This window comes from Amblyomma americanum, chromosome 1, assembly GCF_052857255.1.
Source record: "Amblyomma americanum isolate KBUSLIRL-KWMA chromosome 1, ASM5285725v1, whole genome shotgun sequence".
NCBI classification, from domain to species: Eukaryota; Metazoa; Arthropoda; class Arachnida; order Ixodida; family Ixodidae; genus Amblyomma; species Amblyomma americanum.
Window position 1 is genome coordinate 500,476,941 of NC_135497.1, and position 22,816 is coordinate 500,499,756.

The 22,816-nt window shown below is 45.0% G+C and overlaps 1 protein-coding gene across 1 annotated transcript; it reads right to left on the minus strand.

Moving 5' to 3' along the window:
* Positions 1-4,875: 4,875 nt before the first annotated feature.
* LOC144127876 (uncharacterized) lies at positions 4,876-18,119 on the minus strand. Its single transcript, XM_077660857.1, has 7 exons — positions 17,891-18,119; positions 16,038-16,148; positions 14,668-14,851; positions 13,152-13,276; positions 8,913-9,020; positions 6,303-6,477; positions 4,876-5,613 (listed from the first exon to the last, which is right to left on the minus strand). The coding sequence occupies exons 1-7, from the start codon at positions 18,117-18,119 to the stop codon at positions 5,115-5,117; spliced, it is 1,431 nt and encodes a 476-aa protein (XP_077516983.1). The 3' UTR covers positions 4,876-5,114.
* Between the last annotated feature and the right edge of the window lie 4,697 nt (positions 18,120-22,816).

Below are 22,816 nucleotides of genomic sequence, written 5' to 3' on the forward strand. Positions count from 1 at the left end.
TGCGACAACTCTGCGAGAGTGTATCGGGAACACCCTGAGTTCACAAAACAGTTACACATTGTTGACAGCCAACGTTGGAGTAGATTTCAGTTACCGAGCTATTACTCGTTACTATTCACTTGGATAATAAAACAAAAACTGATGCGTAATGATACAAATTAATATTTTAAATTGTTAAATGGGCAAAGCAAAATAGACGAAAAACTTCCTTCAGTGGGCCAGCGCGCATGAAGTCACATTTTAATCCGACAGATGCTCAACTCTAGAGTCTCGAAACCAATGCCTTTCGTAATATTTGAAGATGATTCAGTTAAGGACGAAATGCTTTTAGCACCCGTTATCGGCAAACTCAGGCGAACATCTTCAATAACCGCGTCGAACTTTACTGGCCGAACTCAATGATTATCGCCCACGGTTACTGAGCCTGAGAGCCTTGGTGTAATTATGGCCGCAGCGGCCGCATCTGTAGACAGGAGGAGAAATGGAAAATGTGTCTGCGTGATGTGCGATGTCAGTGCGCGTTAAGAAAACCCATGTGATTTAACTTATTCCGGAGCCCCTCGCTCAACGTCAGCGATAGGCTATGTGTCTTCTTATAATTGGGAAAATAATTGGACGTTTTATCTTGTTTAGGATAAATGTGATACAGGTGCGCCAGCACAAGTCGTTGAGGTTTGTTCAACTTCGAGCAAAGGTCGGAGAAATCAGTGAGTGAGAGGTTCAGCGCTAGCGCTCTGAAACTGCCGTTTGGGCATGACGCGATATCGTTAATGGGTTAATACTCATATATGCGCAATTGGTCGTTCTCTAATTTAGATTCATAGATCGCTGGGAGTCCTCGTACTCCTCCTGGCGCAGTGGTATAGCGGTTAAGCAATGCGCTAGTGCCCCGGGATGGCAGGTGCTGCCACCGGTAGGGTTGTGCGGCCCGGGTTGGCCTTCCCGAGCAATCTCCAATAACTGCCACCTGCCACAGTGGGGAGTTTACTCACAATCTTAAGGTCAGGTTGTGATGGCTGCATAACGTCACGTGATCTAGGGTGCCCCCTAGGTTGCTTATGCGGGGATTTTCTCCTCACACGAGGGTACCGACGAGGGTACCGAGGGCGACGCCAGATTTTCTGCAGAGCGGGAACCTTAACGTTATAGCGTTAAAACTGTCTCAAACTGTCACAACTGCGATCGCTCTTAAACTCATCCCGATCGCATTGTCTCCGCTGGCAAATCCTGGCACACTACTCCCCCCGCCCTCCCCCGTAACCCTAAAGCCCATAAGGATGCCTCGTTAAACTGACTGAAAATGGTAGAATCTCAGCAGGGAACATTCGAAATCATATGTGACCTATTTTTGGCTAACAACGTGCACGATTAACACTAGTCTCCAGTGAAGAAACTTTTGTTAATACGCATAACCAAAGGCCACACAAAAAGGTGTCGTTCTTCAGCACCAAGAAAGTCCCTCACAAAGATGACGACGTAAAAAGTCGCATTTTATTTAACTACCTCTTTGGCATCAAATAGCATTATCCGCTTATAGAACATTTCATTCAGGATGTGCAAAGTTTGCATGTATTACAAGGTATGTTGTTGAACTGTTTCAGTGAGCTAAGGAAGTTGGACTGAGGGGATCAGGGAAGCAACAACACCAGGCATAGAGTGCGGCAGAACATGAAGATTCGTTTGATTTCCTTTGTGTTTATTTACCTGCACACTTCTAAATTATTTGCCTAAGTACAACAGCGTAACGTTTTCCTGATGCTAGAAGATCATCTAGCTAAAATTAAATCAGCTAACGAACAAAAGTTGTTTACCCCAGTCTGCTAACCCGGAGCGTCTTCTCTCGTCGCGCTGGTGGTGATGGGAAGGCTGCCACTCCAGGCGCTGAGGCCGCGATTCATCCAAGTCAGCCCAGTTGCCCTCTACGACTTCGGTCTCATCCGTGCCGTCCTCACTGGCATCGCTTCTTCGGCAGTATATATCGTCCAGGAGGGGGGTCTCAAAGGCCTCAGTGCTCGCACGATTCGCATCGTCGGCTCTGTTGACGTCATCTCTGGTGCAGCCGCCGTAGGAAGACGTCTGAGGACGCGGTGCCAGCTCCTCCGTACGCAAGGTGCCGCCGTGGTATTCGGCGGCGCTGAAGTCTTCGAGCACCCCTCCGCAAATGGTCGGGTTATAGCCGAGGAGGTCTGGCCAAACGGCGTCCCGAAGCCATCGTTTCAATCTTCCACCCACGTTCAACGGTTGATCTGTGTCGCTGCTGACGCTCACTGAGAGTTGCAGACGCCATATGTTAGGGAGGTATATGGAAAAGTAAGGAAATGGGTAGATGTTCGGTCAAAAGACCTCAGGCGAATGGCTTCATTTTCACCGGTTTCGTGGTACCCATCTGCAGTCCAGTAGGATCTAAATACCTATTAGTTAAAAAAAAAACCATCGTCCTCATCAAAATTTTCTGGACCTTAATATAATGCTCGCATGGAAGCTGTTTGGCCTGAAGACTTTTGAGCCAGTTTGCACTGCATTGAACAAGAGCAACTTGGAAAGGAAGAATGGCCGACTAATGAGACGAAGTAGGGAAACAGGGAATGTAACATTGTGCAAACGACTGAAATCATTAAGCGGTTACTTCCTCCAAGGGAAGAACCAAGCAGCGGACCGCATTCCAATAAAATCGGTTGTTAGTTTATTGTTTCTCGATCTACTTCTTCTCCCAGACCTCTTGGTAGCTTAATTCTTTAAACAGGAGATGCGGCTTTCAAATAGCGAAAAATGGCCAAAAATTTGGATTTGTGAACATCAAAGTATTTGATCGTGTTGCCCGTTTTAATATGCAGTCCCAAAGTTTCATTGCCTGATTCTACCTTCAAGTAGTTCACAAAAGTGTTTTATTAGGAGGTCCTACATATCGTAAGCCGTTCATATAGTCGGCATTTTTTGAACCCTCTGTGTCTTTCCGTCTTTTCGCTGTTGCGACTAAGCGGCGCGAGCTTTGCTACGGCAGAAACCTTGATTTATTGTTTTCAAGTCTAGCGCCTTAGCGGGACACCAAGCCAATCCAAAAAGAGAAAGTTTCAAGGTCTTGCCATGGGGCCGCCCCGCGTCGGCGTTGGTCACCTCAGTGATTGCCCTTAGCAAGTGGCAGTTCGCGCGGTATCTGCTTTTGCGCTCGCATAGCAACTCTCTCTCGTCTAGCGTTATATGGTTTTGGGCTCCGTAGGATTCTTCTTTAGGACGCCTTCATTATTACGAAAGGTTATGTTTTGATGGGTTGCTAGCTAGAACCACGTTCTGCACATAACTTCATTTGCCAACTTATAACCTAGGCTGTGAACTGAACATTGCTGCCTACAACGTATCATCAGGTGCTGCTAACCAGTTAGTTCTAAACTACTGAGCACACAGCTAATATGGTGCATAGTTTTCTTTTGTTCCGGCTTCGTTGCGCAGGAGCCTTTTCATAATATCCAAGACGTACAAGGAAAGAGCTGTTCCTCGCTGGCTGTCAGAAAACCCGTCAAGGGACTTCTTTGTCGGAGCACCGGTACTGATGTCGAATCGTCAGTGCCTGCAGCGAAAATAACAGATACGAAAGAGTGACGAAAGCAAAGAAAGTATTCAGCGCAAACTCTTAATCTTTTCAGGCACCATTCGTCTTTTGTTGTTTATGCAGATGCTTTTTTCTTCCGCCCAAACTGAGTGTGTCCTGAAGCCAACTAATAAGCTTTTCAAGAAAAATACCCGCTGCTATTTATACATAGACATAAAAAAATTTCGTAGATATGCTAGAACGGTTGCAGATGAGTACCAGAAACGTCAGGGAATCCCATATTTGCTATTCTATACATGTTGAGATGATGCAAGAAAAGTAGTGGTAAAATGACGTTTACGGAAGGTAAAAATTGCCTACAAAAGTATGGTGGAAGCTGTGTTATCAAGCTCACTCGTTTCAGAAATGTTATATACGACATTCGCTCTGGGGCACAATAAGGGCCGCTGGTTGCGACATAAAAAAACTGAAAACTGGCTGAAGCACATGCATCAGTGCTGCCTGTAGCCCAGGCTAAGAAGAAGCTATAAATTCACAGTTTACACAGGTGTTTACATACACATCGAAGCGTTCAACCTGATCCAACTCCTTCGAGTTGCCGGCTATTCAACATAAGTAGCCATGAAGTTCAATGTTCAGCTTTTCACACACCCAATTTTACTGTGATCAGAAAAAGGTTTACGACACCCAAGACAGAGAGGTTAGTTTGATGCAAAATACCCTAGCCTGCAGCACTTTCCCCGGAACGGAAGTTAAAGGAGAGAGCCATAAAGTGTTATAATGGGTAGCAGTTTATAGATAAGATTGGTGCGCGCCTGCGACACGACGTGGCTCCTGGTAGTCCGCTTCGCGCTGTGAAGCCAAGCACCACGCCCTGCAAGAACCCAGTACCACTCGGTTGACTTAGAAGCGGCCGTAGAGTGTGTCAGAGGTTTTAAAGATTCTAGGTCTCCAGGCGCATCATATGTCACAATTTAACGACCACTCATTGAGCAAGTGCTGCCTGTACAATCCTAGTACGTGCGCTTCCTCAATGACCCAGAATCATCATATTTGTAAAAGCCTCTTCATTCAGATAAAAAAGACCCCTGTGTTTCGCATTTGATGCTATTGTCTAAGGAAGAAAAGTGCGAACTCCATACATCTGTGGTCCAGGGCTATCTCCTGTGTATGTGTCTGTCAGCCTATAGCAATGTCTTAGCATTCCAGTACCCTACGCCACACCATTCCTTTTGAAAATAAAAGTCATTGCTGTGTCGTTCAAGATAGCATGCGACGCAGACAACCGCTGAGCTCGAGGTGCAGATTAACAGTGCGTTTATTGGGCGCTTGCGCTCTTATATCAGCCACCCGGCTGGCCGGCTTGCACAGCATGGTTGCCAGTCTTGAAGGCCCTGGTTGCCAGATCCGATACATCTTTCTCCCTCTAAAAACAGAAAAAAACTAGCACAATACAACAGCAGATCGATTCAAGCAATTTGATGAAAGTCCTTTTGATACACGAGGCGGGTGGGCTTTTTCCTTAACCGGGTGCTCCGGCGAAGCCCAGCGTCGTCCGGCTCGGAATTCATGGTTTCCAGAGGACTATGTTGCCCTGGCTCAGGATGCTCTTGAGGCGTGTGGGCAGCCGTGGCTTGATCGTCACACGTGGGGCTCGAGTTGCCCAGGGACTCCTGTGGTGCCGCAAGCCTGGAAGAGAAGCACAGTCGCTAGCACTGTCTTCCGTACAGTCAGGAATGGTTTCCAGTGAGGGGTCGAACTCTTCGTTTGTTCGCAGCAGATGTTGACGGTTGCGACGAAGCTGATTCACGTCTTTTTTACGGACCATGTATGAGCGAGGGGCGACGGCGTTTTCTGCGAGGGCCTTTGTGGTCCACCCTCCCTTGTCGAGCAGCCTAACGGTGTCATGCTCGCCGAGTGCTTCTAGTGGACGTCTTTGAGGGTGGGCTTGGGTGTGCTTTTTGACCTCTGTTGCCCTACGGTCTGCGAAGTCAGGCAGCCTCGCTCTTAACCTCCTGCCCATGAGTAGCTCGCACGGGGCTTGTCCGGCCTCGAGTGGTGCTGTCCTGTAATTAAGAAGGCGATCCAAAAGTATTCATTCACATATAGCGCCTTCTTGAGGAAACATTTCACCAAGTTCATCCCTTTCTCTGCCAAACCGTTTGAGCGTGGAAAACCGGGACTAGAAACAACATGGGCAAATTCAAACTGTTCTGCGAAAGCATGAAATGCCTGCGATGAAAGTTGTGGTCCGCCGTCCGTGCATACTTCAAGCGGGATGCCGTGACGTGCAAATATCATGGCCAGCTCCTCTATTACACAGTGGCTAGTAGTGTGAGAAAGCGGCTCTACTTCAGGGTAATTGGAATAGGCATCGTAGACTGCAAGGTAGTTCCGTAATGCTCGAACAAGTCCGCGCCTACCCTAGCCGACGGTAATGCGGGACAATGCCTTTGCATTAGGGGTTCACTTGGTTGCTTGTAAGCGAAACGGTGGCAGGTTTGGCACCTGGAAACTTTCTCAGTTATTTCTGCTGCCATACCAGGCCAATACATCAATACTCTGGCCATTGCTTTGCATTTTCCGACGCCCAAGTGGCCCCGTGTAGGCGCTGCAACATTTCTTTTCTAGGGACTTCGGAATGACAACTCTATATCCACGCAACAGTGCCCCTTCCACACTTGATAGCTGAGCTTCGAAGGGAGCTAGCTGACCTATAACGCTATGTCCATCTTGTAGGGCTTCAGTGACTCGCCTTAGCTCGTCGTCTTCACTCGTTTCTTTTGCCATCCGCTTGGCTGTTGTGTCGCTGACGAGAGTGGAGAGGCCGGCCGTTGCATGGGTGGCCACATTTTCTAGTTCGCTTTCAGGTGGCTCATCGCTGTCGCATCGGATTCTTGAGAGAGCATCGGCCAGAGCAAGGTCTCTCCCTAGGACGTACAGCAGAGAAATGTTGAACGGCATGAGGCACATAAAGAAACGCTGCAGGCGAGGAGGCATGTCTGACAGGTTCTTCTGGGCAATGGCTATCAGTGGTCGATGGTCCGTTTCCACTATTACGTCGACATTAAGACATTAGGTGTTATCTTTCAGCAGAATATGTCATGGGATGTCCACGTGGACAGCATGCTAATTAAGCTAGCACAAGTAATTGGGCTAGTATACCGCAATCGCAATTTACTACCACCAAAAATCTTACTGTTACTTTATAATACCTTATTCTCCTCCCGACTCAATTATTGTCACTTAGTTTGGTCTACGACAACTTACGGAAATTTGCAGAAGCTTCACAAGTTGCAGAAAAGGTTTGTAAGAGTAATAGAAAATCTGCCGTTTTATTCACATACGTATCATCTATTTCCCAAATACAACATAATTCCTGTTACCAAACTGTTTGATTATATCCTTTGCAAGGCAATTAAGAATGAAAACGCTAGCAACAGTTCATTTCTACATCGTCTAGCCAGGTTACAACCAAACACTACTACACGCCAGACACGTCACACGGAGCTCTGGAAAGTAAGGACGTTTCGCACAACATACGGCCTACAAACAATACAGAATAAACTACCCCGGTTACTAAATGATTTAAATCATAAACATATCCAACTTGAAAAGGTGACGTTCAAAACACTCCGCCGGTATTTCAACATGTACTAGGACACTTCGCTTGCCCTTCCTGTTTACTCTGTCACGTTGTTGTTTACCCTGACTGTACCGCTTGTCTGTATTCACTTTGTTCTGAATTTTATTTGAAGCAAAATGTGCTTAATTTATCTGTTACTTTCGCTAAACTCATTGCCATCGCACATGAATGTTTCATTGCTTTTGTAAGTGCTTTCTAACTTCATTCTACCACATTTTCTGTATAATTTTATGTAGTTCTTGTGAGTGATAGTAATTGCAGATGTTTTCGTGTTTTGTTCTATTTTGTTTTTGGATGAGACATGCCGTTTCATTGCGCCTATGATGCTGTCAAGTGTATAGGGGGGCCTCCGGCTTTGGCAAGCTGTCGCTTGTGACAGCTTTTACTGCGGGTCTCCCGCGCCATGTATTCATTAGGCGCAAATAAAACCATTATTATTATTATTATTTTATATTATTATTATTATTATTATTATTATTATTATTATTATTATTATTATTATTATTATTATTATTATTATTATTATTATATTATTATATTATTATTATTATTATTATTATTATTATTATTATTATTATTATTATTATTATTATTATTATTATTATTATTATTATTATTATTATTATTAAAATCGCGAAACCGTTCACATGCGAAGTTGCCTTGAAGTACAAATCCATCCTCTGCCTGAATTGCTTCCACTTTTCCGCCGGCGCTTCGGAGAGCAGTTGGCGATTAGGGGGCGGTAGTACTTCCATTGCGCTGGCTCAGTTGAAGCGGGGAATGGGCGTGATAAGAACTTCTGACACCATGTGTCGTTCAAGATAGCATGCGACGCAGACGACCGCTGAGCTCGAGGTGCAGAGTAACAGTGCGTTTATTGGGCGCTTGCGCTCTTATATCAGCCACCCGGCTGACCGGCTTCCACAGCATGGTTACCAGTCTTGAGGACCCTGGTTACCAGATCCGATACAGTTACCACCACCACTGCCCGATTTGCTGGTGTTTGTGTTGAAACCGAAGGCATGCCCATAAATCACGGGAAGCGAAGTACTAAACCACACCTTGTAATTTGAGAACGGTACATGTCTGGCACTTGCCTACCTCTACAGCAATCACGATAAGCCTGCCAATGTGTGTGCAAATGCTCTTGCGCCTGCAAATCAGGCGCGATTTTAATAGGGGAGCAGCTAACCAGAATCACTAGCGCCTGCGAGAGCCTTCTCGTTCGTGCCATATGTCGTATGTGCAGCCGCTGACAAAGCAATGAATTGAAGGGGATTGCTTCCAGCTCATGCAGAGAGGCTATTGTAGCATCACCGAAATTCGTAGGCGTTGTAGAGAACTTTTCTGATTTTTAGTAAATCTAGAACACTGTTAATGAATAGCGAGCCTCTAAATTAGACCCACAGGCCCACCCTTAGGCTCTATGCATCTGACAAAGGTTGAACCTGGGCATTGTCGTTTCTTTCGCTTTCCCAACTTTCTCATTGTACAGCACAACGAAAAACAAGTTGTATTGCTCTGTTCTGCAGGAAATGGTGCTACGTGGTAGCACGCACTGCCACGTGGTATGAAATGGGCATGCTGTGCTCGTCAGTAAACTCTATAGCGCGTTGCATACATGATGAAACACGGTATTACAGTGACCCAGTAAATGTGAAATGGCATTTAGAGGAGCTGACATGTCAGTGCTTTGACCAAAGCGATGACACAACGTACCTGTGCTCTCTGCTGGCCCAAAATTCGCGAGCGCCGGGAATTGCACGCTCGGGATCGGCACCGAATGGCGTCGCCGACCAAGTCTGTAACTTCGCAGTGTAGGACCGCCTGGACATGAGAGCGGCAGTGAACAGCATGCGTCTTTGTTGAAGTTGTTCTGTTTATTCACTGCAATAGCGATAAAAAAATGTATAACACTGAGCTCGACCATTAGGTAGGAAAACACCGTTCCCCGAAGCAGAAAAAAAAAATTCAAATCACTGGCAGAAATGTGCCGCGAACATAATAATTAAGACTTTGAAGACGGCAAAGTAAATTTCCTTATCGCCAGTGATAACAGAGGCTATTAAACTTTATTAAATAAATCAATGAAACAGCGCACTCTCTGATTTTTTAACCTATAAGGTGTAATCACTTATCCGATTTGTGCCTGAGTGGCCCACATTACCACAGAGCAAAGGACAGTAATACTTGCACGTTTCAACAAACATCCAAAAACAAATGCCCTCTTTGCATTATTTCATTATTGAATTAAGAGTGCATAAGCGTCTAAACACATACAAGTTAGGGTGTTTGCTACGCGCCTTTTGAAGCATAAGAGAATCGTACACCAAAACTGCAAGATTTTGCTCCTGCTCTCAAAGAAGCTTAGCAGACGCCGCATTGGCTCAGTGGTTATGGCGCTCGGATGCTGACCCGAAAGAGGAGGGTTCGATTCCAGCAGCGGCGGTTGAATTTCGATGGAGGTGAAATTCTAGAGGCCCGTGTACTGTGCGACGTCAGTGCACGTTAAAGATCCCCAGGTGGTCGAAATTTCCAGAGCCCTTCTCTACGGCGTTCCTCATAGCCTGAGTCGTTTTGGGACGTTCAACCCCCATAAACCAAGTAAAAAAAAAACAGCTTTCAAGAGTGCGTTTTCATGTATGCTGGCTTGCCATGCTCTATATCGTGTCTGAAAAATTGTGCAAGAAAGTACGAACTACTAATAAAGTAACTTCCGAATAACAGCCTGAGGGGAGAGCTGGTGCGTGACGAAATGAACGGCGGCGCAAACAAGGACACTAACTAGAAAGAGACACCACATGCGCACACTACCAACTGTTTATTGCGCGAAAAGGTGGCATATTTAAACATTCAGCTTAAGCATGTGATATCGCATTATCGCTCCGAACCCAGCACGTGGGAAAAAAGCACTGACATCAGGAAAACGAACAACCCCTGCAGATTCTGGGCAGGAGTCCCGATCAGGTGGCAACTGAAATTATTGAGGCTTTTATGATTAAAAAGAAGGGAAGCATTTGTGTTAGCGACTCTTCGATATCCCTCCGTACAAATCAAGTTTCATTTCTGGATATTTTTTTGTGACATCATGTTCAGTGCGACTCTTCAGCCCTCCTTTTCTAGCGGCCGTCTGTGGAGTTTTTTTTTTAGAATCTTTGTTACTGTCTACACCTCAATACGGATTTGATCAAGGCAGATCCACTGAAACAGCTTTTATAACACAAAAAGAAATAATTCTCGAAGCATTTGAAAATAAAGAGATAAGCATAGGAATTTTTGTTGACTTTTCATAGGCTTTTGACCACCTTATTCACCACAAACTACTAAAGAAACTTGAACTCTACGGCATACGTGGCACACCACTCCTCCTCATCGAATCATATCTTCAACATCGTTTTCATTGTGTGCACATAGTAAATGAACTCTCTTCTCTTCAGAAAATTTTTACCGGCGTCCCACAGGGAAGTATATTGGGACCTTTACTTTTTATTCTTTACATTAATGACATCGTTAATATAAGTAATAAGCCTCAATATGTAATTTACGCAGATGACACTAGCATGTTCTTTAAAGGTAATAGTCTCGAATTTCTAGTCCCAACCATTAACAGCGCGTTGGATGCCCTCAAACACTGGAGCGAAGCAAACTCCCTGGTACTAAACGCGAAAAAGACAAAAGCAGTTGTTTTCCAAGCGAGAAATAGGGCGATCATGGCAGAGCATCAGTTTCCCATTGGGAATTCTATTATAGATATTGTAGATACGGCCAAAACACTTGGAGTATTTTTCAGTAAGAGCATGGTCTGGGACGCTCACGTTAGTATAGTTCTATGTCGCCTCACGAAATGTGTAGGAATGCAAGCAAAATTTCGGTATTTTCTTCCGACGTCTATAAAAATACTAATTTACAACACGCTGTTCCTCCTTCATTTAAATTACTGTTTCTTAGTATGGTGCAATACAACGCAGGCGAACATAAATAAAATATTCATGCTCCAAAAGAAAGCAGTCCGGCACATAGCAAACGTCGATTACCGTGCGCACACAGAATTTTTCACGCGCTTTCAGATTACACCAGCTCATGACCTATATGAATATCATTTAGCACTGAGATATAAAAAGTGTATACGCTACCACCAGTATACGTTCCTAGAACTATCCTGCCTGAAAGCCACTATTCCAACATATGCATTTCGAAATCAGTCATTCTGGTGCGTTCCCTTCTGTCGTACAGAATACGGACGTTCTATGTTACGCTTTGCAGTTCCACATGTATTAAATAAGCTGCTGAGTAGAGGAATATCTGTGGAAAAAAGTAGCCCACGTGACATTCTTGTCGCTTTAGAGCGGTGACTTTCAGTCCCTTTTGATAAATGTGCTGACATACGCAAGCATTTTTTTTAATATGTGTACTTGATTCTATCAATCAGTTTGTCATATTATAAACAGCGTACAAAAGCTTTAGTGTTCTTGTTTTGGGCGTATAAGTTATTTTCTTTGTCTTTTAACAATATATGCTCGCAGCGCCTCTTAACTTTTTTTTTCTACCTCATCATTGTTAACCAAGCTCTGTTGCTTTCGTTGTATTTTGCCTTGTAGAAGGGGCCCGGACTCCTTCAAGTGAATTTTTATCACTTTTCTGTCAGGGCCTACCTACATCTTCCTGATGTAAATAAAGACGAACTTGAACTTGAACTTATTGAGTTTATCTTTATAGTGTTTGCAGTTTTTCGGTTTCTGACAGCTTTTGCTTCATTTGTTTACTCTGCTTTCGCTGAGATTGTTATTTGTTATTGGTTTTTTAGTGTCTGACCACTTTTGCGTCTCATGTAGGACTCTGCTATAGCTACGATTGTGTGGCGCTGTTTTTTCTAAAAGATGGCCCCCTCCTTTAAGTTTTTTAATTCCTTTTATCAGAATCTGTTACTTTTATTTCTGCAGGGGTTAAATTTTCTTGTTCGTTTTCCTGATGTTGATGTTTTTTTTCACGTGCTGGGTTTGGAGCGATAACGCGATTTTACATGCTTGAGCTGAATGTTTAAACAAGCCACCTTTCCGCGCGATAAACAGTTGGTAGTGTGAGCATGTGGTGTCTCTTTCTTGTTAGTGTCCTTGTTTGCGCCGCCGGTCATTTCGTACTGATAAAGTGTTTACGCAATTTGTCCTGCATGTCAGTGCCAGCCATATGGCTTACACTGAACGGCACCAGCTAAGACGTCGCTCTTCTTTTATTCGTCGTAAATTAGAGCAACAAATCGGCAGTATTGACTAATGCCATAGCCATACCGTAGCCGGTAGAATCTTCTATCTAGAGCGCAGCCTCGCAAAGAAAAGGTCAACGAAATTAATCCGCCCCTCTTCCGTGCTCTGCTGCTAATGATTGGGTGCTACTTAGCTGATTTCTTTTTGTTTCTGCACATGTGCAGCAGGCACGTAGAATGGTCAGTGGGAGAGCATGAGAAAGTGTAACTGGGCGTAGGGAGGTTGGGTAGGGAAGTAGACAATAGTTTATCCGGCAGCGAGCGACTGCACACAAGTTCACAACTTGTCATCTTGTCAAAAGCAGCGGTGTCGACTTGCTGAACCAGTTTTGGGCTATCGCTGACGGTTTATTCACGCTAAACTGGCTTGTCTGATATGAAAAGGCATAAGCGTACAGCAGCATAAGGACGCCATTGAAATCCTATCCCCAGAAATGCTATATCACAGTTCTATATCACACTTCACTAATAACGTGTGAAGCAAAATTTTTCTCTTAAAAGATGGCTGCCAACCATAGGGCCGCTACCCCATGCCAAAGAAGTTAGAACTCTCCTGCTAAACTCGTTGTGGGTGTCCCTGTTGTATTGAATTTTCGCGAATTGTGACCCCCCTTCCAGCCGTACTTCACTTGTGGCACTATTTTTCTTCGTGCTGACTGCACGCCTTAGCTGTGCGAAATCCTAAAGTATAGCTTTACCCGGGCGCCGGTGTTTTGCTTCATCAGATTCCTGAAGTGTGTGCAGGGACGAGTTGCTTCTGCAGGATGTGCGGGAATCCGCTGACGTGGTTGATGACGACTGGCGTCTTTTGTACCACCACCACCTGCGATGTCGACCACACTTTTTTGAGACGCGATGTGGGAATTACGGACACTCTAAAGGTTTTATCTACATCTTGTAATTTACTAAAACCTTGCACCTTAAATGGTGAAGATTTAGTGGTATGCTAAACTTTCTGATGTCTTATGCCTTACATTTGATTTGTTTCTATATAAGGGAATTTTCAAATATAACTGGACGGCAATTAAGAATCCTTGCTATGCCTCTTATATAGGCAAGGAGAAGTCGAAAACCAAATTCTACTGAAGTGAATCACATGCGCAAGTAATCTTAGTTTTAAAGCGAAGCATTCTTGCGTTCATCTTCTTTCCATGGGACCCCCAAACTTCTTAATGTTGACCATTCAAGCTGGACATAGAGCACTCATGTATGGAGTGTTTGCAAAAATCTCTACTGGAAGACGTTCGTAATACAGAGCTCAAAAAACAGGGTAAAGGGTATCTATTAGAAATGATTAAGGTTCGAGGCTTTCTAGTTTCTTGCAATTTAAAGCGATCTGTAAGTAAGAAGAAAATAATTGAAAGCTCCAGCTGCTTGGGGGAATTTTGCCGCCACACCGTGTTTAGAGAAACCTCTCCAAAACGCTTGTAATGAGATTTTTATAAGAAAACTAATACACAACGCTATAGGTATATGCCTAAATTGCGAAACTCGGGGCAGCTGTTCAGCATCACCAGTTCAGCATCACTTTTGCATCCAACGTTCTCGTTGCTATGTGGCCCACCATACACATGCCTGCATCCGGCCGGTTCTTCTTATTACTGTCGAGGATACTCGTATGGCCTACAGAATCCCAGCAACCAAGCTGCCACACCGCGAGACCACCTTCAGTCCTGATGCGAGGCAGAAAACTGAAGCTGTGAACAACATTGGTACCTCAGCTTAAACAAAGTGATACCCTCTCTAGCGTATAACTTGCCACCAGCACCTTATACCCGCGCGGGGCTGTGCGTGCAGGGACTCGCTCCGTAACTAAGCCGCCGATTCCACACCTAGCGCCAGAAGCGCCATCTCTCGGGCCCGCCATAAATCTGTCTAGCACGGAGAGCACCCACCCGAGGCACCGCGACTGTGTAGCACTCAAATGTGTATCACCTGTAAACTTCTTGCAAGGATATACAGCAGCTCTAAAAATTAACGCATATTTCTTTCGACAGCACAAGCAAGATAGGCTTCTTTTTTTTTTACTGAAAGGAAGCGCCAAAAGCTTATGTTTGTTTTTCTTCCTTCAAATCTTACCTGTGATGACATAGTACAGCTTGTACGAATTAGTAATGCACTTCAAAAAAAAGTTACCGATTTTTTTACGTTGAATTCATTAAACGGTCTCCGGATAGCGTTCCCCACGCGAAATGTCAGAAGGCTCACACGCACCCCGTCAGGACCAGGCTGAGCAGCAGTGGCACGATGATCGTCAGAGACTCGACAGGGATGGCTTCCTTCGCAGAGTGAACCACCCGGAGAACTTGGGTGACGCTCTCGAAGCTGCGAAAATCGACTCGCCCGGTGGCTTCGTGGACGTAGTCCAAGGTGGGTGGTAAAGGTGCCGCTACTTGTGCTGCAAAGTAATAGCGCAGTTGCGCTATTCAGAATCTGGCAACAGGTGAGAGTAATTAGGCTTCACTGCTGCTCGCTTTTCTAAACGCCTACAAAGCTCAGTACACTGCTGAAATACTGCTGATGTAGACGGGGAAGTAGAAAAGAAATTGTACCGCGAACCGCGGTGGCTGTGCACTGTGGGGAAACGTTCTACAACGGGCGTTTTTCTCCTTACCGGTTTTCTGCCTAGATATAATCACCTTGCAGAGGACGTTTCTTCAGAACAGTTTAATTTATGTCGACCCCGTTTATTTTCTTGCGCCGGCTGCGTTCTTATGAAGGAAAAACGCTAAGACGCCCGTGTGCTGTGCGATGTCAGTGCACGCTAAAGATCCCTAGGTGGTCGAAGTTATTCCGGAGCACTCCACTACGGCACCTCTTTCTTCCTTTTTTCTTTCACTCCCTCCATTATCCCTTCCCTTACGGCGCGGTTCAGGTGTCCAACGATATATGAGACAGATACTACGCCATTTCCTTTCCCCAAAAACCAATTATTATTATTATTACTTTATAGGACCACAGGGCAGATAAATACTTTTTTTTTTCAAAATGCTGAATTATAAGTTAATTGTGCCAAATTTTCTTCTAACTCTAGATATATCAACGAACGCTGCAACATAAAAATTCAAAATCAAAATGTATCCCTCTCGCAATCAAGATTATAAGAACGTTTCGACCTCTACCACTCTGCTAGGAATGCGATGTTTGTTGAGCAAGCCTTCTGCCACATTTTCTAAACTCTGCCGCCATTTAGCAAGATTGTCAAGAAAAGCATATACTACAAAACAATTTTCTGAAGATATAACAGTTGAATATTGGTTGAGTGGTCACAAAATTATTTTTATATACTTAAAATTTCATTTGTGCATATCGAGAAATAAAAAAAATTGAAAACACCCATCCTTTCTATACATAGTCTTTTTTTTTTATGCGGCACAAGTGGGTCATAAGCGAGGAAAAACTTGAGGTCTGACGGTCTGCTTTCTCCCTTCCTTACTGAAATAGTGACTTCGTTTTGACTGATGACCTAGGCACGAAAACAAAAAAAAAATGTGAAAGTCCGTCTCCATTTGGCGGCAGTTGGGCGCGCGCACTATACACACAAGAAACAACTTAACACTTTGAGATCCCCTATTTTTACCTACCTCGTACATCAAGGTTTACTTCGTAGAAACGGTTCCTGTTTCTGCCGTTATTACACGATTCTGATATAGAACCCCTACTGGCGTTAGAGGTAAACTGTCCAGGAATCTTTCCTATCTAATGCCGCGACGTCTAGAAAGGCCTCATGCAAAGTGTTCGAATGAGTGAATCCTCACGAGGGTCATGATAGGCGGTTAGACGCCGAAGTCCAGGGACGTCTTCGGCTTGCCTATGCCGGATGCCCAGCAGGACGAAAGGTTATGGCTTGTGGTACAAACCAACGAAAATCGCAGCCAGCAGCGTCCCAACGCAAGTAAGCAGCAAAATCATGGCGACCCGTCTTGTGTTTTTCTTCTTCTTCAGCGCTTCTTTTACTTACGTTTTTAGTTTATTTTGCCAATCTAAATGTATTTTACTAAGCCTCGCACGGCGGCCAAATGCGACTTCTGATATTTTGTTTTATAAGGCCATAATAATAATGGCTACCATCTATGGATACAGTTTACCGCCGTTTAATGCGTTCTATCGGGAGCAAGAGAGAGAGTGAGAAAGAAGAAAGCCAAGGAGCTTAATACTATGTGGTCGCGGATATTCAATATTGTGGTAAATGTGTGAATGACTCTAAGTGGGAAGCTAATACAAGTATAATTATGTTACACTCCTTAGCATATCGCATATTGGGAGTGTAGTCTGTTTTGCCTTCCACGTACCAACTAAATACGGAAGTTCTAACATCACGACACAGTGAGAATTCAGGAAGAAAAGAAGTGTAGGGCAGTCTGTTGAAAATGTGGCGGTGTGCTCATGAGCGATTCCCTTTGGAGGAAGATCCACTTCATTAACATTGTAAGTGTGCACTATCGACTTATCCAATGCAAGTTGATTGATTTATTTTGCCCACAGGGCGGAAGACTTCAGAGGGAAGTGGAGAATACAAAAGGTTATTATGAAATCACAAGTACAGAACAAGATCAGAGGACAAGATATCAAATAAAGAATGCAGGTACTGCGCAGAGAGTGTAGTTGGACCAAAGTGTCATCTTCAGAAGCTTCAGCAATTGTAAAAAAACCAGCGTGTAAAAAGCACACCGCTTACAATATTTACTTGCAAATCATGCAGCGTTGCTCGTTTTGCCTCGCCACCGTTCTAAACACCTCAATAGAGAAAGAAGTCGCACTCTTACGCCTCCGAAGCTTAGCTCTTCATTTTACTCTTGAGATAAACCTGGATGAGTTTTTTCCTCTTTGGATCTGTGCCAAACCCTGGCTAATCCCCCACCATGGGTATGCGCCATCGTATTTGAGACAACAACAACAACGACAAAAACAGCACTTTCAGGAGTACAGGCGAGTCCTACGGAATGGCTGTACGTACTTTGTTCGGCGACTGTGTAAGAATTCGTTCGGACTTGGTTGACATATGACGAACCTCCAGTCGCACTGTCCGTATGGTGACCATTCAGTTCGGGCCGAACAAAACAGAAATAGAAAATGGTAAAACAGCGGGGAAAATGCGGTATTTACAATGAAAACGATGGCTCGGTTTGAAGATTCTCGAATGCCTCAGTGATGCTTCCACCACTCTCTATTCTGCACGGGTTTCCTAGCAAGAACTTCGTCCGAAACAGCAGTAGTCGGTGCGCGCCATTCGCCTCTCCGTTCGCGACGCTCTCGATGCTGGGGCGCCTCCGTCGTCAGTTGTACCTCGGCGGTGGCGTTGAGGCGCTCTCCATTACTTTGCTTCTTTCTGGCTGCTTCAGGTTCGATTATCTTTAGTTATGTAAGCGGTGTAGTTCTCTTTCGGCGAAAAAGCAGTGTGCGTGCGTGCGTGCGTGCGTGCGTATGTCTGCGTCACCGTCACCGTCGAGGTGTGCAGCTGGTAGCAAGGCTGAGAACTTCGTCAGCATCAAGGCGCAAACGGCGAGGAGGCGCTGGACTATGCCACGGCTCTCGCAGATCACTGCACGGGGCATACGGCCGAAGTTCCGGCATTCGATTCCATTATAATCCAGCTCGAATGGCCGTGGGCCGAGGAGGTACATGGTAGTGACGACTGGTAGCCGGTGTCGGAAGGCTCGACGCATGGTCACTATACGTGATGCTTGGTTCCGCGTTGCGACCGCGAGAATGGCTCCAAATGCGCTCAAGAACACTGAACGCATTCACACACGATTTCTTTCAAATGTCAACAAGTCGCCGTCTGTGTGAGCACCTATCAATGAATGAAAAGAAATTCACGCGCCTTATATAACCGCCTTGAGGGTTGGTGTTCTAGCGAAGGGCATGCGCAATAGAATAAAAAAGCAGAAGCACGCTGTCGCATGAATTATTGGGGCAATGACGATAAGCGAAGTATTCGGAAAGTATATCATCACCCCGTAGTTTTCCGCGTTTCTAAAAGGCAAACTTTACGTCTTATCGTCACGGGCGCTGTGACATAAGCAAGCGTGAAGGGGAGGATAAGGGGAGAATGATTATGTCTTCGTGCAAATCTCCATAAACTTTGTTTTCTATTTATTATACGTTATTCCGCCCCCTCTTGCTGATGAATGCATACAAACTGACTACGCAGGGCTATGTCAACAAACTAGCCCAATCGCTAAAGTTTCTGATATCAGTCTAAACCTAAACGTTTAGAAACAAACCGCCATGACAGCCGCAATCAAGTTTTTTTATTTTCATTAGCGAATCTTGCTTACTTTTCTGACGACAAACCAAAGCAGTATCTGTAGTGATGACAAGCGTTTCCGCGGTCTCCTCTACCGAACAATCTTCATGATATACCGATGCCCAGGGAAACAAAATCTGTTCTCGTGTGCTTAGACAAAAGTGTATTGACCATTTTTTGAGCTTTCCTCGTCGTAAGAATGATGCCCAGTACGGTTTCTCTTGAAAATCATGAAAGCTTGGTTGGAGGTGGAAGTCCACCTCTAGCGGCATCGTACTTGCATTAGTTTTCGTTGTCTTTCGCTACATGCGCAAATGACACATATGATTTATTTTTCACCAAATGATTCCAGCAGCCTCACATCTGAAATAAAAAAAGAGCATTTCATGTATCGGTGTATTGTTTATGGGGGTTTAAGGTCCCAAAGCGACTCAGGCTACAGAGGACGCTGTAGTGAAGGGCTCCAGAAATTTCTACCACCTGGGGTTCTTTAATGTGCACTGACACCACACAGTACACGGACCTCTGGAATTTCGCCTCCATTGAGATTCGACCGCCGCGGACAGGCACCGCGGTGGCGCCCATTTCATGTATCGGTAATACCGCTGCTCTTTCGTGTATCAAAGAACTGCTAAAGGAAGTAATCGCCAAGTCCTGCCTTGTGTGTGTGTGCTGTCTCCGTCTTCTAGCGCCTGTACGCTTTTTGCCTAAACCATGTCATGCTACAACCAACTAGCTCAAATCAAAGTCTCGCTCTAATCGCCAAACATTATAGTCAAGCCCTGACGTCACCGTTCTTGAAGGCACATAGACTGGCCCAGTGGAGTGGTCCGCCCCACAAATTTGCTGTCCTGAAAAGATCAGTTCTCAAACCATGCGCCACATTAAAGATGTATTGCAGAGTGAATGCGCCGACGTTGCTGGTTGCTTCAGTCTTTCAATAATAATAATAATAATAATAATTGGTTTTTGGTGGAAAGGAAATGGCGCAGTATCTGTCTCATATATCGTTGGACACCTGAACTGCGCCGTAAGGGAAGGGATAAAGGAGGGAGTGAAAGAAGAGAGGAACAAATAGGTCCGTAGTGGAGGGCTCCGGAATAATTTCGACCACCTGGGGATCTTTAACGTGCACTGACATCGCACAGCACACGGGCGCCTTAGCGTTTTTCCTCCATAAAAACGCAGCCGCCGCGGTCGGGTTCGAACCCGGGAACTCCGGATCAGTAGTCGAGCGCCCTAACCACTGAGCCACCGCGGCGGGGCCGAACTCGTTTTTAGCACAAGTTATAACGATGTATGAATGCCATCTATGGACCGGGTGCCTGCCACTCGAAGACATGCGCGCTCTCATGTCCGCACCGGTGCTGCTTCCAAAGTGCATGGAACAAGCCACAGGCCTCGTTGGCGTGCGGTACCAAATAGCAGCAACGCTTCGAAGAAAAGTAGCTCCGCTAGAAGGCTGAATATTAAAGCAGCTTCCTCAGCTAGAGGGACAGTTCATCTGCGTCGCTTTTCTCTGTCATGCATTCACGAATACATCCAGCATCTTGAGACACGTGCAACGAAGACGCAAATATAGTATGTGTAATAATGGGATGGTTTGCAAATGAGCTCCTGTACGCTTTGGAAGAAGTGGGTGGCCGGAGTTGATGAACTGGAACCGCTGCACAGTGTACATGACAGTCCTAACATGTGCACGTTGAGCACTGCTTTCCTCCCGAGGATTGGGGAAGGAGGGCTTGAACTGCAGAAGCAATCGTGCAGAATATGCCTCACTGGAGCACTCAAAGCAGTCTATCAACCGAGACTTCACGCAGTCGCACACATTCCAAGCGGAGGTACTGCAGGTTCAGGACCTGTTGGAAGCGCATCATAAGCTCCCGCCCGGAAGGATATTAGGCGCCGCTACTTTAGCTCGTTGACCAGTCCACACGTCCCTAGGTTACGACCCACAGGAGGGCAAAAGGTGAACGTCCAGAGCATCATGAACTGGACGTCATTCCGGCACTCTAGCAGGTCCGTACCACTGCAGTCATTGCCGAAGGAAACAGTTGATTCAATCTATTTCGTGCGATTCGTTAAGTTCGGCAACTGTGCAAACCAAAATGAGCGTCATGTTGGAAATGCAACTGGCTGTATTGAGACTATCTTTCGAGCCGTTAGTGGATGCCTGGGTCTGCATATTTGGTGCAGTTACTGCTAACAACATCCGGTCTGAAAGCACACTTCAAGGCATCATGATAGTCGTTTACGCGTCCGCTTTTACGCCATAGTAAAGGGTCACGCCTGCCTCACAGAGGTGTTGGAGCAATGTCACCGAGGTTAACGAAGCCGCCAGGACCAAGAAGTAAGTTGACCGAGCAGGTATATGGAAATGACGAAGGGTGGCCGGAAGAAGAATGCTGGTGTATGGTTACAGTACCTGTTGCCTGGTTTCACAATGTGACCAAGAATTGCTGAAAATACGCCCAAAGACTCTGCACGCTTTCACACTAGCCGTCTTTCAAATGTGAAAAAGCCACCGTCAGTGTGTCCGCCTATCAATTATTGACTACAAAATCTCGCCTTATTTATGTTTCTATAGGGTTGGTATTCTGTCAAAGAACATGCGCAGTTATATCATAAAGCAAAAGCAAGCTGTCGCGCAAAATCTTAATGCTCTCGCGTTAAAATTCAGAGAAAATTTAAAAGCGAAAATAATGGCGGCTTCATCAAAGAACAGCGCTAGCTCAATGCAGGCAGACCTTTCACGGCAACAGTCTATTATATTTCCGACAACTCCACCCAGTGTCTCAACTTTAAAATACAGACATAAAAATATAGGTGCGGTGGTTCCGAGGAATGCTGTTTCACACTTTAACATCGAGCAAGAGTTCATTAAATTTTATAACTAAATGACGTTAACAGATCATTAAAGTTTAACAGGACGGAAGTTTCAAATACGAACTTGGACAGATACACCCAAGTTACGCGGACATTTCAATAATATATGTGGCTTGATACCAAACATCAGCGTTTCAAGCTTAGGAAAAAAAGGGTTCCAAGATAATAAACTAGATGACGGCACCAGTACCAAGAAAATCAATTCGTGACAGCCGTAGAGAAAAGAGGGTTCCACCATAATTGATTAGATGGCGCCACGGGTACTGAGAAGTGAACACACAGGAACAGCCGGATGTATGAGGAAACAGGTGTCTGGTATGCTACTAGATGGCGCTACGGGTATCAAAAATGGAATATACTGCTAAATGTCTGCTTCACTTGCTTGAATTTTCAGGGGCAGATTCTTCAGGACGCCTGATGTCCCTGTCGCCAGCCTTTTGAGCATTACTGTGAAGAAAAATAGAACAAAGGAAAACAAGCTAGACATAATAAAGCAATTTCGGATCTCTGCTATGCTCGGAGGAAAAGCGAGAAAAGTAGATAAGAATAGCAGATAGGAAGGACGCAAAAATATTTTAAAAATGCGATGAATACGGCGGGTATTTTACAACCTGCCGCGGATGGGCAAAATCACCATCACAAACCGTCACGTGGTCATCATTGAAGTGCCCGGTGCAAATGTGTTCTTGGATACAACACAACATTCAATTTTCGCAAAGAACCGGGAGTAATTTTTCTGCGTCTCACGTACGCAGAAATTGCGCTGTTATCAGTGGTGTTGCCAGTGCAGAAGCATCACAAGGTGAGCGGTTGACCACAATGACGACAAATTATTAACGGTTTGACAATACTGCACCCAGAGAGAACTGACACGACATATTAAGGCTGCCTTCCGTTGAGGAGGCGTGTTCGATAAATCGTCCCTAAGATACTACAATTAAAATTATAATAATTAGATTTACTCAACCTATATGTCCGATCTTCGCTTTCCTGACGGCTTTGTCCAACTACCTCTGTTAAAGATTGCACTTGACCAACCTCCTCAATGAGCCAACTTTTTCCTAAGCTTATTTTTCCTGCTGCTAGTTTACACCGCAGTTTCCTTTGACATATAGGTATACCAAAGTTCACATTCCCTGACCATCTGAAAAAAAATATTTTCCCGGCTTCTCGCTCGACGTAAATATACTGGTTAATTTGCACACGCACTGCTCCTTTCAGTTGATT

What these genes read in the sequence shown, in the direction of transcription:
- LOC144127876 (XM_077660857.1), bottom strand. Translation starts at nt 18,119, where the DNA reads ATGCGTCGAGCCTTCCGACACCGGCTACCAGTCGTCACTACCATGTAC. An exon ending in AGCAAAACACCGGCGCCCGG is followed by an intron (nt 9,021 to 13,151) that starts GTAAAGCTATAC and finishes TCTCATGTCCAG; the next exon opens with GCGGTCCTACACTGCGAAGT. An exon ending in TGGGCCAGCAGAGAGCACAG is followed by an intron (nt 6,478 to 8,912) that starts GTACGTTGTGTC and finishes TGTACGTCCTAG; the next exon opens with GGAGAGACCTTGCTCTGGCC.